The sequence below is a fragment of the Macaca mulatta genome, chromosome 6 (genome assembly GCF_049350105.2).
Source record: "Macaca mulatta isolate MMU2019108-1 chromosome 6, T2T-MMU8v2.0, whole genome shotgun sequence".
NCBI classification, from domain to species: Eukaryota; Metazoa; Chordata; class Mammalia; order Primates; family Cercopithecidae; genus Macaca; species Macaca mulatta.
The window spans coordinates 122,475,928-122,494,187 of NC_133411.1; the positions used below are offsets into that span (position 1 = coordinate 122,475,928).

The 18,260-nt window shown below is 34.6% G+C and overlaps 1 protein-coding gene across 4 annotated transcripts in view; it reads left to right on the forward strand.

The window, feature by feature from the left end:
* Positions 1 to 18,260, forward strand: part of YTHDC2 (YTH N6-methyladenosine RNA binding protein C2) — an 80,518-nt gene that overhangs the window by 22,481 nt on the left and 39,777 nt on the right. For all 4 annotated transcript variants that reach the window (XM_028849660.2, XM_028849661.2, XM_028849662.2 and 1 more), the window contains 9 exons: positions 2,966 to 3,073; positions 4,843 to 4,991; positions 6,256 to 6,391; positions 12,040 to 12,166; positions 12,456 to 12,521; positions 16,650 to 16,828; positions 17,058 to 17,154; positions 17,235 to 17,322; positions 17,410 to 17,490. In XM_028849660.2, the coding sequence (XP_028705493.2) occupies positions 2,966 to 3,073; positions 4,843 to 4,991; positions 6,256 to 6,391; positions 12,040 to 12,166; positions 12,456 to 12,521; positions 16,650 to 16,828; positions 17,058 to 17,154; positions 17,235 to 17,322; positions 17,410 to 17,490 (1,031 nt within the window). The remainder of the gene's footprint in view (positions 1 to 2,965; positions 3,074 to 4,842; positions 4,992 to 6,255; positions 6,392 to 12,039; positions 12,167 to 12,455; positions 12,522 to 16,649; positions 16,829 to 17,057; positions 17,155 to 17,234; positions 17,323 to 17,409; positions 17,491 to 18,260) is intronic.

The window sequence follows — 18,260 nt, forward strand, 5'->3', positions numbered from 1 at the left end:
CTGCACTCCAGCCTGGGCGACAGAGTGAGACTCTGTCTCAAAAAAAACCAAAAATACAAAAGTTGTGTTTACTTCAATGAAATAATACGAAAATATATAGAGAAAAAGTTCAGTTGCCCCATCCTTGTTTCATGTCCTAGTTTTCTGATTTATGGATGTTAACAGTGTTATATATATTCATTCTTACCTAATCTGTGCTCATACAAATGTATGCAAATAGATACATATTTATAACATTTACAAAAATTGGTTTTATGGATTTATGATTTATGGATGTTAACAGTGTTATATATATTCGTTCTTCATGCTCACAAAAATGTATGCAAATATATACACATTTATAACATTTACAAAAATTGGTTTTATAAAAATGAGCACATGGCTAATACATTATTTTCAATTTGCTTTATCATGAACAGTTTTCCAGTTTAGTAACTTTGTATCTAGTTCTTTATTTTAAGCAGCCGCATAATAAAGTATTTCATAATATTGATGTACTATGACTTATTTAACCATATCTTTATTTTTGGACATTCAAGTTTGTTCTAGATCCCCCACCTTGCCCCTGCCAACAATGTTACAATGAACATCCTTTTACATATATCCTGATATACTGGATTTCTAGGGATAGATTTCTGAAAGTGAATTTGCTAAATAAGAGTATATCTATTTTTAATTTTAACAGCTTTTGCCATTTTACTTTTCAAAAGGCTGAAATGATTTACATTTCTGAAGTGTGTAGGGCTATTTATTTGAATTTTTACCATTGTTGTTTGACATTAACCTAATTGCCAATCTAATATTCAAATTTTAGGCAAAAATCTTACTTAGCTTTTCTGTGGTATCTTTTATGGTTGGCTCTCTCTCTTTTTTTTTTTTTGTGAAATGCTCAGATGCTGTAATTCATTTGATAGCATTGCTGCTTCCTGAACCTCATTCTTCATTATATCCCATACTTTCTCAGTCTGCCCTGTGGGCTTCTCTTCTTTCACATGGTGCTTAAATAGTGGTATTCTCTAGAATTATTCCCTTGATCTGTTTCCTTTTTTTCCTGTTCGCTCCATCTTCCTTCCTTCCTTCCTTCCTTCCTTCCTTCCTTCCCTCCCTCCCTCCCTCCCTCCTTCCTCCCTCCCTCCCTCCCTCCCTCCCTCCTTCCCTCCTTCCCTCCTTCCCTCCTTCCCTCCTTCCCTCCTTCCTTCCTTCCTTCCTTCCTTCCTTCCCTCCCTCCCTCCCTCCCTCCTTCCCTCCTTCCCTCCTTCCCTCCTTCCCTCCCTCCCTCCCTCACTCCCTCCCTCCCTCCCTCCCTCCCTCCCTTCCTTCCCTCCTTCCCTTCCTTCCCTCCCTTCCCTCCCTTCCCTCCCTTCCCTCCCTTCCCTCCCTTCCCTCCCTTCCCTCCCTTCCCTCCCTTCCCTCCCTTCCCTCCCTTCCCTCCCTTCCCTTCCTTCCTTCCTTCCTTCCTTCCTTCCTTCCTTCCTTCCTTCCTTCCTATTCCCACCGTCTTGTTTCCTGCCCTGTGCTATACTGTACTAGGTATTGGAGATGCATAGTTTCCCTGGAAGCTTTCATTCATGCCCTGGGCTTCTGTTTTTTTCTTTTACACTGATGACTTCTGAATCTTTATTTTCAGTTGTTCTCCAGAGCTCTGGGTTTCAATATTTCTAATATGATCCAAACCGAATACTTCATCTCTTCTGTGAAACCTATTTCTCTTCTTGTGTTACCTGTCTTAATCATACTACCATTGACTTAATCACCTGAATCACAAACCTATAAGTTCTTAACTCCTCGTAATAATCTTGGGTGATCAGGGACATCAGATCTGTACATATGCTAATTGAAAGCTCATTTCTCATTTTACATGCTTAAAACCAAACCCCATTTCAGCAAACCTGTTCTTTTCAGCTTTCTTTCTTACCTCAGAGAATGACATTATCATTCAGATTTGCAAGCCAGACGTCCAAGGACTATATTTGACACTTTCTTATTTTATTTTTTTTCTATATCCAATATAATGCTGAGTCCTATGGATTTTACCTCCTGACTAGCTCTAGAAATTGTCTGCTTATTTTTGGTTTTCACTATTATTAATCTCATTCAGGTTAACCTGAACTAGTGCAGTAACTGCTACTTGGTTTGATATAGCCATTCTGCTATCTTTTAAATCCATTCTCCATATTGCAGTCAGAGTGGTCTTCTCTGAAGTAGAATTCTGATGATGTGGAGCACCTTCCTGAGCTTAAATCTTTGAATGACCTTTATCTCACGATAAAAACATAAACCCTTAGTAAGACTTATCTTTTCCTCTTACCTCATCTTGAACGATAAGGTAATCCACTCCCACCATTTTTCAAGTAAGTTGGCCTTTTAGTTCCTTGAAACACCTTTAGGTCCTTGAAACTCTTTTCCAGCACAGGGACTTTGCACATGCTGTTTTTCATCATCATTATACACTTTTTTCTTTTTTCGTATGGCTTTGTTGTTTTGTTTATCTTCTTGTTTCTCATTTTCTTAGTGAGGATACTTTTCTTGATGCGGTCAAATCCCCCCTGTTATATACTGTCATGGTGTCTTGTACTTGCATCTCATAGGACTCTTCACAACTCTGTATTTACATTTATATTCCGGATTTTTGGATTAATTTCTGTCTCTTCTGCTAGCTTGCCTCCAGGAACAGGAAATAGCTCTATTTTGTCTTACCATTTCTGCTTATAATACAGATGATATCAATGCCAGACACATGATAAGTGGATAGTAAACACTAGAGGGAAAAACCCGAGCACATGAACAGTTGTCTAATAGTTGTTTGTAAGTCAAAGTTATAGTTAAAGGACAATATTATAGGAGTCACTTGAACTATGAGATCACTTTTGGATATTATACTCAGGTTTATTAACTTGGTATTCTCATGTTTTTATGTGCATTTTCTTTAAGATGCAAGTTGAGTAATTTTTTAAAAATTATTTAGTACAGGGAAGACCATTTGAAGTAAAAGAAATGTTTCTGGAAGATATTTTAAGAACAACTGGATATACAAACAAAGAAATGTTAAAGTACAAAAAGGAAAAACAGCAAGGTAAATTTTTTAATAAAAGAAATTACTGTTGATAATGACTTTGGAGTACTCCGTGGACACTTGAAAGTGTTTTTCTCTTGTGTATAATTGTTTAACATTATATTAGAATATTGTCCCAAATATACCTTTGCTTTCCGATTTGGTTCCAGAAGTTATACTCTATGGAGAGGAACTGAAAGTGGATGCCAGAGTTGAGGAGGTGTCTGTATCCAAAGATTCAGCCACCTTTTAAGGAGGTGGAAGAGTATATGCTGGCTGCCCACAGCATATCTCATAGTGAAGGACTGGGAAGTGAATGGGAGGGAGTGAAAAAAGTAGTATGTGAGTAATAAACTCAATTTTGATAAGATGTTGAGTTTTCCAAATCTTGATGATGTTATGGGATTTCATTGATTTACTTTGAATTTAGCATTATTTGCCTGTTAATACATCTCTTGTAATGACTTATATTTCAGCTGTTGAATTAGGGTTCAGATTTCTTTTTCTTAATTTTAACTTCATTATTCATCATAGAAGACTTGGCTTCAAGCTTTGATACCTTGTTTATTCTGTATGCCCTTGGACAAAAATCTGAACTCCTTTGGATTCTCCCCTTGAAAAATGTAATCAGCAATGCTGATTTCACTGGGCAGCACTGAATTACTGATATGTAAGTTGTAAAACTCCTAGATCTTGAAACTCAAAAAAAAAAAAAATTAAAAAAAAATTTTTTTAGAGACAGGGTCTTGTTCTGTCACTCAGGCTAGAGTGCAGTGGTGCAATCAAGGCTCACTGCAACCTCTACCTCCTAGTCTCAAGGGATCCTCCCATCTCAGCCTCTTGAGATGTAGACCACTGTGCCCAGCTAATTTTTTAGATATTTTGTAGAGACGCAGTCTTGTTACATTGGCCCGGCTGATCTTGAACTTCTGGCCTCAAGCAATCCTCTTGCCTCAGCCTCCTAAAGTGGAATTACAGGCATGAGCCACCATGTCCAGCTGAAACATTTGAAAGTGAAAATTATATATAATTGTATCTCAAAAAGCTGGCACGGTGGTAGAAGTTCAACAAATGGTTTTCTACAAACTGCTGTATGAATTTTGGTCATTGATTTAAACAATAGTTATAACATGGATAAAAATACTCTTAATTCTGGACTTACTTAGAAGTAAACTTATTAGTAGGATTTGGAACAATAGATGAATACATGAATGTATAAGCCCGTTTTCACAATGGTGTAAAGATACTACGCGAGACTGGGTAATTTATAAAGACAAGAGATTTAATTGACTCACAGTTCTGCATGGCTGGGGAGGCCTCAGGAAACTTACAGTCATGATGGAAGGCAAAGGGAAAGCAAGGACTTTCTTTACATGGCAGCAAGAGAGAGAAGTGCAAGCAGGGGAAATGCCAGATGCTTATAAAACCATCAGATCTCATGAGAACTCACTCACTATCATGAGATCAGCATGGGGGAAACCGCCCCCATGATCCAGTTACCTCCCACCAGGTCTTTCCCTCAATACCTGGGGATTATAATTCAAGATGAGATTTGGGTGGAGACACAGAGCCTAACCATATCAATGAAGTTTTCAAGCAGTTTCATGTATCTTTGTGTTTCAGCATAACACATTTTTTATTGAATATTCTTAATATGTTTTTTAAAAGTAACTACAGAATACGGCCAACTTTTAAGAGATACCAGATTCACATAATTTATTTAAACAAAGGAATACATTTCAAAAAGGAAAAGATTTGTCTACATATTCTTTCTTTGATAATTAATTTAGAAGAGAAACAACAAACCACACTTACAGAATGGTACTCAGCTCAAGAAAATACTTTCAAGCCTGAATCTCAGAGGCAGAGAACTGTTCCAAATGTGACTGACGAGTATGACTTATTGGATGATGGTGGTGACGCTGTCTTCAGTCAGCTGGTATGATCGTCCTGGTTTCCTACTGATATTTTGTGTGAAAATTGTGTAGGTTAAAGATCATTTTATGAGATTATACTTTTTTTTTTTTTTTTTTGAGACAGAGTCTCACTCTGTCGCCCAGGCTGGAGTGCAGTGGCGTGATCTCTGCTCACTGCAAGCTCCACCTCCCGGGTTCACACCATTCTCCTGCCTCAACCTCCTGAGTTGCTGGGACTACAGGCGCCCGCCACCATGCCTGACTAATTTTTTGTATTTTTAGTAGAGATGGGATTTCACCTTGTTAGCCAGGGTGGTCTCGTGATCCTGACCTCGTGATCCACCCGCTTTGGCCTCCCAAAGTTCTGGGATTATAGGCATGAGCCACCATGCCCGGCCAAGAGATTATAATTTTTTACTGCATAATTGAATGGTAATTCTCTTAGTTTATTTTAGACTACAATCAATTTTTCAGAGCAACTTTCTACTCTTTAAAAAGATAATTTACCCTTTTTTTGAGCATGTGACAGTATATAATGCAGATATGCTTGCGGTTTTCTACCAGTGTTTAAAGTTGTAATGTATCCAAATGAACTATACATGAATTTTTAAAAGTACTTTTAAGGAATATTTTAAAATTGATGATAAAAATTGTTATTTAACATCTTTATGGATATGCACACTAAATATACTATATATATTATGATATATATCCTATATGCTTATAGGATTATAACATGCTATGTGTAAAAACATATAGTGTAGATTTATTTGGGTCATGAAACAGCATTTTGACCTTGTGTATTTGTGGTTCTTAAGACTGGCTGTACATTCTGTCACCTGAGGAGCTTTTAAAGCCCTGTGGAATCTGACACCCTGCCAACAAGAGATTCTGATGCACTTGCTCTGGGGTGGGACCTGGCATCAGTATTAAAAAGCTGTAGGTGCTACTTCCCTTGATGTGCAGTTGGGAAAGAGAACTACTGAGGTGTATGTGCATTTAACAGTATCATATTGGAAGCACAATTAACATTGTGACTGGATCATAGTCCTTTGTTGACAAACTCATTCTCAGATAAAAGCTAAGTATAAGGACAAGATACCGTGTTGTGAGTGATAATGTTTGTGATGAAATGAGAAATTTTTTTATGTCAAAGCCTTTGCTATGTAGTGTCATAGGATTAGTAGTCCTTATGGCCATTGTGGTCATCTTATGTTCTTTGCAAGCAAATGTTCATAAATTGTTAGGTAATTTGTGATAATTTATGATTTTTACTGTTTTTTGTAGACTGAAAAAGATGTGAATTGCCTTGAACCATGGTTAATAAAGGAAATGGATGCTTGTCTTTCTGATATATGGCTACATAAAGATATTGATGCCTTTGCTCAGGTCTTTCATCTCATTTTAACTGAAAATGTTAGTGGTAAGTTTATTTTAATTTTAAAAATTTACCCTTGCAGTTATTTATGATGGAAGTATATTTTAATTCAAAATGTATGTACTACCAATAATTGCACAACCAAAAATTTTATTTTTTAGGAGTATTTATTTTATTTCAAATGCACAAATCAGGATCTTCTTACTAGCATAGCATAGTAGAAATAAATACTGTGTTAAATCAGAGATTCTTAAGCTCATGTCACCATTGTAGTTTGAAGAGCTATGTGATTACATGACAATTACGTGCAAAAATGCTTTTATGTGTATGTGTTATGCATATACTCTTGTCTTTCCCTTCCTTGGAAAGGATTTAGGTGTCAAGTATTTATTCTCTCACCTAAACCCCTCAGCATTATTATTGTAATTATTATTGATTACTTTCTTCTTGAAATATTTTACTCAGTTAACTTCTGGTATTTCATACTTGGCTTATTTTCTTCTTATTTCCCTGGCTCTGACTTCTTGGTTTTCTTGGCAAGATCTTTTTCTTTTTTTCTGACCTGTAAATACGAAATTTCCTAGGTCTCAATCCTTAAGACCTTAATTCTATTTATACTTACTCCTTAAGGGGATCTCAAATAGTCATTGCTTTAAATATCTATTTAAATGACCCCTAAATTTACATTTCCAGACCTCACCTACCCCCTGACTTAAATATACCTGATCACTTGTTATCTCCAGTTGGATGTCTGTTAGGTGAATAAAATTGGATATGCCTCAAACAACTTCTGATCCCCTCCCTACATACCTTACTCTCAACCTGCACTTTTCATGTGTTTCCCTTTTCAGTAAATGGTCACTATCATTCACCTAGTTGCTAAGGCAGCAAAGCATACAGAAAGTCTGCTGTCACATTGCACATATAATTCATTAGCAAATCCTGTTTACTTTGCATTCTAAAATAAATCTGGAATATGACCACATTTCATTTCCCCTACTGTACATTTCACTCCCCTAGTCCAAGCCAGCCTCTCTTCTGGACTATTACAGTAGCCTGTTAACCATTTCTGTTTTTATGTTACTGCAGTCTGTTCTCCACAGAAAAATAAGATTGATCCTTTCATAAAGGAAATTGGATCATTCCACTTGCCTGTTCTCAACTCTCCCAGGCTTCCAGTTACACTGTGGATGAAAGTCAAAGTCCTTTCCATGATTAGGCCTCTGGCTACTTTCTTGATCTTATCTTCTGCCACTCTCCTCCTTGTTCACTGTGCCTAGACACACTTGTCTCCTTGATATTCTTCATGTTTGCCAACACATTCCCTTCTGTGAGATTTTGTTTTGTTGTTTCCTATGCCTAGAAAACTGCCTCCATCGGTAATCACACGGCCCAGTGCCTACTTATTTAGGTCTCTGCTTACATACTGCCTTCTCAGAGAGGCCTTTTCTGATCGCCTTACTAAAATGGTACCCTTTTCTCACTATATCTCCCTTACCTTGCTTTATTAGTCTTTATTGTACTTTTATTACCTGTCATGTGTTTTTTATTTTTATTACCTATGTCATCTACTAGAATGAAAACTACATGAGGGCAGAAACTTTGTCAGTTTTACTTATCTCTGTATCGCCAGAGGTTCATCGTTTATTAAGTGCTGAAAAATCTTTGTTGAATAATGATATTATTATTATTATTGTTATTTTTGAGACAGAGTCTCACTCTATACCAGGCTGGAGTGCAGTGGTGCAATCTTGACTCACTGCAACCTCCGCCTCCCCGCTTCAAGTGATTCTCCTGGCTCAGCCTCCTGAGTAGCTGGGACTACAGGTGTGCGTCACCTCGCCCAGCTAATTTTTTTTGTATTTTTTTTTGTATTTTTACAAAAAAATTTTATAATTTTTTTGTATTTTTAGTAAAGATGGGGTTTCACCATGTTGGCCAGGATGGTCTTGATTTCTTGACTTTTTGATCTGCCTGCCTTGGCCTCCCAAAGTGCTGGAATTACAGGCAGGAGCCACCGCACCCAGCCGAATAATGATATTACTTTTAAGCATCTTTACCACATGATAATCTGTTGGAACATGTTTAGTGACAGGAAGTTCACTACCTTTCTTTTGAATTGTTTCAGGAGTTAACTTTTTAGTATGTTGATATGAAATCTAACTACATGGCATTTGCCTTTTTTCTGCTTCTGGAGTGATCACATGTATTTATACCTGACAGACTTCCAGGTGTACGAAGATGGTTATTCTTTTTCCTTTAAATTTTTTGTTTTTTGGGCTGACTATACCTATTACTTCAACTATTCTTTACTGTAACATGATATCTGGTCCTCTCCTTCCCTGGTCCATCTTCTCTGGATATGTTCTGTTTTATCCCTTTTAAAAAGCATAGTATCCAGTTCTGAGTGTTAATCTCTTAGTAACCATCTTAGCCTAAAACCTTCTACTCTTTACTTACATTAATCCAGCCAACCCCATTGTCTTATTGATTCATATTGTTTTTGAAATTTTTAGTTCTTTTTTTAAACCTATGATTTTATTAAATTAAATTTTTTAATTATCATGTACTTGTTTTGACTTTTTCTTGAGCTTTAGACATTCTGTTTATTCATTATAAATTTTATCTTAAAGTTAGATTTGGCCCATTGTTTCTGTTTAACAATTTTAAAAAAATTCTAATTGTTATCTATTACATTAATAAGCTTTCTCTGTTTATTAATTTGAGGTGCCTGGGTCAATTATCAAGGGACTTTAGGTCAATATTTGGGTGTGGTTGTTCAAGCAGTTATAATCCTACACATCTTCTAGTCTAACTTCTTAAAAAATAAATGAGTATTTTTTGACTTTCTTTATTCTCTTTGTAAATGTATGTTGGCTCCTAGTGATTTGCTTTTTAAAGTTCATTGTTTTGTTTTGTTTTGAAACAGGGTCTCATTCTGTCACCCAGGGTGGAGTGCAGTGGTGCAATTGTGGCTCACTGCAGCCTTGACTTCGGGGCCCAGGTGGTTCTCCCACCTCAGCTTCCAGAGCTTTGGATTTAGATATTTCTAATATGCCCCAAACTGAATACTTCATCTCATCTGCAAAACCTGTATCTCTTTTGTTGAGAGCTGGCCAGGCTGGTTTTGAACTTCTGGGCTCAAGTGACCTGCCCAACTTTGCCTCCCAAAGTGCTGGGATTAGAGACGTGGGCCACTGTGCCTGGCCCTCATTATTGATTTTTTGAAAAATAATTGATCTCCATTTTTAAAAGTAACTTTTTGGATTTGAAAGTGTAGATATTTGTTCGTCTCCAGTTTTCTGGCATTCTTTCTTTTTCCATTATTTAAAAAATATTTACTCTGAAGAGTTTAGCAATCTTACTTGAAAGTTAAGGAATTTAAATTCTGAAAACAGTGGCTTTAAAATATTTATGATGCATTTTAAGTACTTAAGTATTATCCTTAGCTTTCTTCCTGATATTTCTTTAGTGAATACTAGACTATTAATTTGATAATGGTCATCCTATGTAGGCTCAGGTCTCTCTTCTGCTCTTATGTACAGTTTGTACATTTCCCAGAGTCCCGTATTCTAATGTCTTAAGCCATGTGAGGAAAACTAAAATGTTATAGTAGCTCAATCATTCACTCCTCATCTTTTTATTTCATTTCTGAAATCTCAACCCTTGATTTCAACCAGAACTGAAAATATGTCATATGATTTAGGAAACTCTGGGCTTCATAGATTTCTTCTTAGTACCATCATTTTCCCTATGATCGTGTAGAAGCAGATAATAATGAGTTAAGACTTGACATTCTCTGTCATACTTACTGTACTAGTCATCTATTCCTACATTACAAATGATTCTAACACTTAGAAGCCTAAAACATTTATTACCTCACATAGTTTCTGAGAGTCAAGAATCTGGGAGTGGTTTAGCTGAGTGGTCTGGCTCCAAGTCTCTCATGAGGTTGCGGTTAAACTGTTGGTAGGGGCTGCATTAATCTGAAGGTTTGTTGGGGCTGGAGGGTCTGCTTTTGAGAAGCCTCACTTACATAGCTTTTGGCAAAGGGCCTCAGTTTGTTGCTGGCTGTTGGCAGAATAGCCGTGAGTTCTTGTCAGCTGTCCTTCTCAGTAGGGCTGCCTTATTCTTCCTGTGTGGCTTCTCTGAGAGTGATTCAAGAGAGAAAGTAAAAGAGCAGGCAGGAAGTTGTAGTTACTTTTTATGACCTAGTCTCCAGAGTTGCACACCACCTCTTTCACATTATTCTGTTTGTTAGAATGAGTCACTTAGTCCAATTTATAGTCAGGGAGAAGGGAATTAGGCTCCACCTCTTGAAGGGAGGAGTGTTAAAAATGTTTTAAATGTTTCACATTTATTCATACCCTTGTGCTCAAAATACACACAGTTTGATACATTCTCCAAGGCCATGGATTGAATATTCAGTTGAAGAAGTAATTTTCATACAGTGAGTACAGATAAAAATAAATTAATCTTTTAAAATGCCTGACCATCCCCGATTTATTGAATCTGAGTCTTGGAGTAAGGTATGGCTATCTGTGCTTTTAAAAATACAAAGCGGAAACAACGATAACAACAAACCCATCCCAAAGAACAACTCCCAAAGCAAAATGAAAATACATGCCATTATATATTTGTCCAAATCCATAGAATGCACAAAACCAAGAGTGAATCCTAATGTAAACTATGGACTTCGGTTGATGTGTCAGTATAGGTTCATCAGTTGTAACAAATGTTCCACTCTGGTGGGGGATGTTGATAATTGGGGAGGCTATGCATGTGTGAAGGCAAGGGACATATGGGGTATACTTGTATTTTCCTCTCAGTTTTGCTGTGAACATAAAACTTGTTCTAAAAAAAAGTCTTAAAAAAAAAGCCTGAGGCAATTTTCTTGTCTCTGCCCCACTTTAAAAGAACACTGATTTGTATTGATAATGGATACCATGTTTCAGAGTGTTTATTGAATAGAAGATAATTGGGTATACATACTGTGTATCAATGATTAAAATTTTCCTTTTGTAGTTATCTTGAATTTTACTATGGAGGGTTTTTTTCATGAAATCTTTCTGAAATTACCAATTTTGTAATTTAAGCAAATTAGTCCTAAGCAATTATATTGAATTGCTTGAGAAATATATTCTAGGAAGAAACTTCAATAGAACTTTAATTATTTTTCTAATGTAAGGGTTTTATGAGAAATAAACTTTCTGTCAGTGTTAATCCCATTAAGCGTCTTACAAAATAGCCTGGAATGGGGGATTAAAAGCAAAGTAAAATAACAACAAAACATTGTCTCAAACTTTGCGTTTGAAGCTTTTAAGTATTCATTACCAGTTACTGATGAAAATTAACTTTTAAATTATTTAATTATATCTTGTCATTTGGTGAACAAATAGCTTTCCTTTTCTGTTGAAATCATGTAGATGAGCTTAAAACAGTTTAACCATGATCTTTCTTTCTCCTACCTTACAACCGACAGTCTTTATTCTATTTACACTAGACGTATCATAACAGATTGCTGTAGATCATCTAAGTTAAGTGTTACATAGTGCTGTCATTATGTAGTTAAGGAGCAAGTCTCGGGCTAATTATCCTGACACTCAATTCTGCTATTTCAAATTTTTTAAACAGTGAAAATGGTTTTAAGTAGTTTGGAAATTTAAGTTGTATTTATCTTTTCTTTTTTTTAGTTGATTACAGACATAGTGAAACCAGTGCAACAGCTCTGATGGTTGCTGCAGGACGTGGCTTTGCAAGTCAAGTAGAACAGTTAATCAGTATGGGAGCCAATGTCCATAGTAAAGCATCAAATGGCTGGTAATTTTAAACTACGTTGATTCTTCATATATCTTTGTATAGCTGCACATATCTTTTTTGATTTCTTATGTTTGTCTTTATATTAAAAACTTGTGTAATAATTGCTGGTGAATTTCTGTTTTAATGGGTTAATAATTTTGAATGACTTGTTTTTTTAACTATAATTTATCTTATTTTTTATTTAAAAAGTTTTTTGAAAAGATAGGGTCTTAATGTTGCCCAGGCTGGTCATGAACCAGTTTTACAATTTTGATGACATCTTTTTTATATATCCTTTGAATTTTGGCAGGATGGCATTGGATTGGGCTAAACACTTTGGGCAGACTGAAATTGTGGATCTTCTAGAATCTTACAGGTAAAACTTTATACTATTTTAAATTAATTCTACCTTCTTTAAAAGAGCTTCACCATATAAATTATGGACTATACAAATGTAGACCATTTATAGTCTTTTATCCAGATATTTTTTTTGTAATTCTAAGGAAATTTTCTGTCTGATCTACCATGGTATATTAAATTTTATTTTAAGAAATCAGAAGAGGGATTTCCAATTAAACATGGTAGATACGACATAAGTATTTATCTCTGCATTTTCTCAAACCTTTTACATTTCCCAAAACCTCACTAAAATGACAATGAAGGAATATAAAGGAATTTAAAAGGTGTAAACCAAATTCAAAGAGAATGGAAGAGGACAGGGCAACTGATAGAAGATGTTAATTTTGGGATGATAGATAGCTAATTGATTGACTTAGCAGAACTAAGAAAACTCACAGTGCCGTAGAGAAACACTCATTTTAGCTTTGGAACTCAGAGACTCATTCAGTGGCCTTTGAGTGAAGCAGTAAAAGAAAATTCATTATCAAAGAGAAAACTTATAATACAAACCTATAGTAAAAGATATTGCATTCATGAAATAAAAACAGTGTGCTATCAAAAAGGAACAGAACACAAATCTTTGTTCAGATTTTGTCTTCATGAGACCTACCCAAATTTGCCCTATTATATTACAGTCTAACCCCCGCCCGCACTGTCCATCCTCTTTAACCTATTCTACGATTCTTTTTTCTCCACAGCCCTACCACCCTCTAATACACTATATAATTTACTTGTTCACTGTTTTATTGGTTTATTATCTATCTCTTCTCCCTACTAGAATGTAGTAAGCTTATTGTCTGCTTGTTCAAGAACAGCAGCTAGATATAGTAGATGTGCAGTGAATATTTGTGAATGAATGCATAAATAAGAAAGAATTCTTATAAATTAAAAATATGATAGCAGAAAAAAGAAGAGTTACAAGATAAAGTTTAGAAAATTGCTTACAGAGTAGGAAAATTGTAGAAAAAAGATAAGAAAATTTGCTTCCTATGTACTCCTTTTTTAGGAAACTGTTAGAGAATGTGCTTCACAAAAAAGAAGTGAAAACAAAAACAAAAAATGGGGGAAAAAAAAAACAGGTAGGTACAGCACAGGGGATAGGTGAAAGGAATGCTCAGGATGCTGGTAGAGAGGATTGTTTTGATGACACCAGTGTCTAGTAGGCCTGATCGCATAGGAACAGAAGATGTGGGGCTCTAGAGGGAGGTCTCTGTGGGGTAAAAATTTACCTGGCATTTTCAATCATATTAAAAAGCTTTATGAATCTGTCAGATAATTTGGGAAGAATTACTATCAGATCACAGAAAACTAAGCAAATAAAAATTAGACAGTTGTTACTCTAGGAAAAACAAAAAGTTAAGAAAGGAGGTATAATCATAGTATATTATTAGGCTAAGCAGTGAATGTTTACCCAGTCATAGTAAAGTAAAGGCTGAATGAAGATTTAACAAAAATTGTAGGAACTGGTGTGGGTGGAAAGTGTAGGGAAGTGGAAGTGGTAACCTCATTTTTCATTAGTTGGAGGTTCACAGATAATGACTACATTGTTAAAACAATAAATAGCAGAAAATGCGTGTTGCTTAGAAATATGACAGCAAGTGCTAAAATGGCTAAAACAGTAGAATAGTTCTAAGCAGTGTGACTAGGAGTTTTTGTTATAACTTCTATAAAACCATTTATTAACACTATGTATATGTATTGCTTTGATTTAACAAAAAAAAAATCAAAGGGAATCCTGTAAAACCAATCAATTAACTGGCTTTTAGATGGAGATTTTAGGTAACTTTAGATTAGATATTTAAACAAATTATAAAGCTTTCAGATTAGATATTTAAAGAAAATTTTGAATATATATTTTATAATACATTGATAGCTTCTGTTTTCAACCTTTAGAGATTCAAAAAAGAAAACAATGGAGCCTGAAGTTAAAATATATTAAAATATCTGTTATTCAAGAACATGTAAAATGTTTTATTTTACCTGGGTTTTTGTACTTAATTTTATAGTTGTGGAACTGGAAATGTAGTCTCAGACATTAGAAGAAATAAATGTTTGAAATTAGTTGTGACATTGAGTCTCAAAATTCTTGATAGGTTTAAATGCTACTTCTGATATGGTGGGTTTAGATGTCATTTCAATAATAGCATCCAGAACTTGCAGTCCTTTTATTGTTAACACTTTGAATGTTCCAGACATTCTTATGGTGTTAAGTAAAGTTCACTAGACACTACAGGTTACCAGGTAAAGCGTTTATCTGGATAATATTTTAATTGTCCTGGCTAACTGGGCTTTCTTTTTATTTGATAGATCATGATATTATCAATTATAAATTTCAGGTATTTAAAATTAAATATATTATTATGTTTACTGGATTATTGATAATTTATATCCAAAGGTTATAACTTTAAATAGAATATAATGTCTTCTTCATTTATGTGTTAAAAATTAAAAAACAATAAACTTATAGTGTTTTAAAGTAGATCTTAAAATTTACAAGAGCTGAGAACACATGGACACAGGGAGGGGAACATCACACACCAGGGCCTCTTGGGGGTTGGGGATAGGGGAGGGATAGCATTAGGAGAAATACCTAATGTAGATGACGGGTTGATGGGTGCAGCAAACCACCATGGCACATGTATACCTACGTAACAAACCTGCACGTTCTGCACATGTATCCCAAAGCTTAAAGTATAATAAAAAATTTACAAGAGCCAATTATTAAGTTGTAGAAGTTTAATATTTTTCCCATTGAAAAAAGTCTTATGTTATTTTTCTGCTAAATTCTTTAAGAGAGATTGGATTTAGTTGAACTTCTTAGAAATTCTGTTGATAATTACTAGTGATAGCAATAGTTTACATTTTTACATGTAAGATGAAGAAGCAAGGCATTTATTTCAGTAATTTATATTGATTCTTGCTTTTGGAAAATAGCCTAATCAACCTGCTGTTAGCATAGAATTTTCTAACAGTCATGTTAAGTTGGTGCCTATTGATTTTTTTAAAAATGTGAACTATACATCAGAATATTGTTTATAATAGTAAACAATTAGACATAACCTATTAAGAAAATATAAATGATAGCTGAAAGTTTGTTTTTAACAGTTTTATTGAGATATAATTAATATACCATGTAATTCACCCATTTGGGTGCACAATTTGATGGTTTTTCATATATTCACAGACTTACGCAATCATCACCACAATCAATTTTAGAACAGTTTCATCACCACAAAAAGAAACTTGTACCCATTAGGTATCTCTCCCTGTTCCTCCCCAGCTCTCTTAAGCCTCCTCCAGCTCTAGACCAACCACTAATATACTTCTAGTTTCTATAGATTTTTCTGTTGTGGACATTTTATATAAATGGAATCATGTGATACGTGGTTTTTGTGATTGGCTTTTTTCAGTTAGCATAAAATATCCATGTTGTAGCATTCTTTTTATGACTAATACATATTCTATGGGTATACCAAAGTTTGTTTGTATATTTGTCAATTGATGAACACTCAGGTTGTTTCCACTTTCTGACTATGAATAATACTGGTATGAATATTTGTGTACAAATTTTTATATGGATATATTTTTTTCATTTCTTTTATATATACACCTAGGAGTGGAATTGCTGGGTCATATGGTAACTGTATGTTTAACCTTTTGAAGAACTGCCACATTGTTTTCCAAAGCAGCTTTACCATTTTACATTTCCACCAGCAATGCATGAGGGTGTAAATTTCTCCACACCCTCTCCAACACTTGTTATCGTCTGTCTTTTTGATTGTAGTCATCCTAGTGGGTGTGAAGTGGTATTTCATTGTGGTTTTGATTTACATTTCCCTGACAGCTAATGATGTTGAACATCTTTTTATGTGCTTATAGGCCATTTGTATATTTACTTTGGAGAAATGCCTTCAGATTGTGTTTTTCTAAAAGCATTCATTGCCAAATTTTACTTTGAATAATGTACTTGAAATCAAAATCATATTATAGCTTGGACATTAAGTGTCACTTACCGTAGCTTCCTTAGGGAATATTAGAAATTTGAAGGACCTAAGGATTACTCTTTTTAATAGAAATTGACTTTGTCTTTTTTTTTTTTTTTTAGTGCTTCACTGGAATTTGGAAATCTGGATGAAAGTTCTCTGGTTCAAACAAATGGAAGTGACCTCAGTGCTGAAGACAGAGAGCTCCTGAAAGCTTATCATCATAGTTTCGATGATGAAAAAGTAGACTTGGATTTGATCATGCATCTTCTATACAATATCTGCCATAGTTGTGATGCTGGTAAATAAGTGTTGTCTAAAAGAACTGGAGCAAAATATATACTTCAAGAATTAATATTTTAAGTGTACAAATTTTTATATAATTGCACTGATAGTAATAAGCAAATAATCTCATGTCATCTTATGATAGTTTACCAGTACATGAAAACGTGATACAGATTTTTATAATTCTGTTGATTGCATCTGATTTCACAATGAGATTTAATATTAAAAAGTCATTCTTCCCCAAGGTGCAGTACTAATTTTTCTGCCTGGATATGATGAAATTGTTGGACTGAGAGATCGCATCCTGTTTGATGACAAGCGGTTTGCTGACAGTACACATAGGTAAGGGCTAAAGCCTTATGTCTGTTGCTTAAAATAACAGACAGGTCCTAGAGTATATTTTCTCTTTTCATTGTCAACAGATACCAAGTTTTTATGCTTCATTCAAACATGCAAACATCTGATCAAAAGAAAGTGTTAAAAAACCCACCTGCAGGTGTTCGAAAAATAGTAAGCTTCATAAAATCTCCTTTTTAACATTTTTATTAGTTATTTTTTCTGTTTTTATATTAACTTTAAAGTAATATCTTGTTGCAGATCCTTTCCACCAATATTGCTGAAACCAGCATCACAGTCAATGATGTTGTCTTTGTTATTGATTCTGGTAAGGTGAAAGAGGTATGTATGGGTAAGTTGTAGTTTTACTTAAGTGGAGAAGATTAAGTTCTACTTCAACAAATGCTTTTATTTATTATTTAGTTATTTTTCTTTTAATTTTACCACTACTCAAGACAGCTTGGACCAGCATGTGCTTTTATAAGCAGAATTTAAGAAAAATGTCTGGTTCTAGATAAATTTAACATACTAAATATTGATTTTACTAAATATTCTGCCTTAAATAATTCAGTATATAAAATCAATTTTTGTTATTTTAACTAAGTATACAAAAATGTTTCTCTGCCTACCAAATACTAGGAAGAAAATAAAGGGTTTGGTTAGTTACAGGAAAATGTTGTCACACAGTATGGGAATTTGATTACATATTTTTTATGTTTTCCTTCTACATATGGACATGGATTATGTCCTTGTTCACTATTAAATCTTTAGTGCCTCACCTATAGCAGGTGTTCAAAAGATACTCAGCTCAAGTGAACCATGCTGAAAGAAAGCAAAGAAATAGATAAACCATGAGATAACCAGCAGCTAAATTGGACTTAACATTTGCTTTTGTAAAAAAAGTTTCACTGGAACTCAGCTACGTCTGCTTTTACCTTTTCTCTATGGCTGCTGCTTTCACACTGCAAGGCAGATTGGAGTATTTGTAACAGAGACCCTCTCAAAGCCTAAAATATTTACTATTTGGCTCTTTTCAAAAAGTTTGCCAACCTTTGATATAAAAAAAAAGGCATTTATTTCCTTTTAGTACAGCAATTGTCCATGTTCCTAAC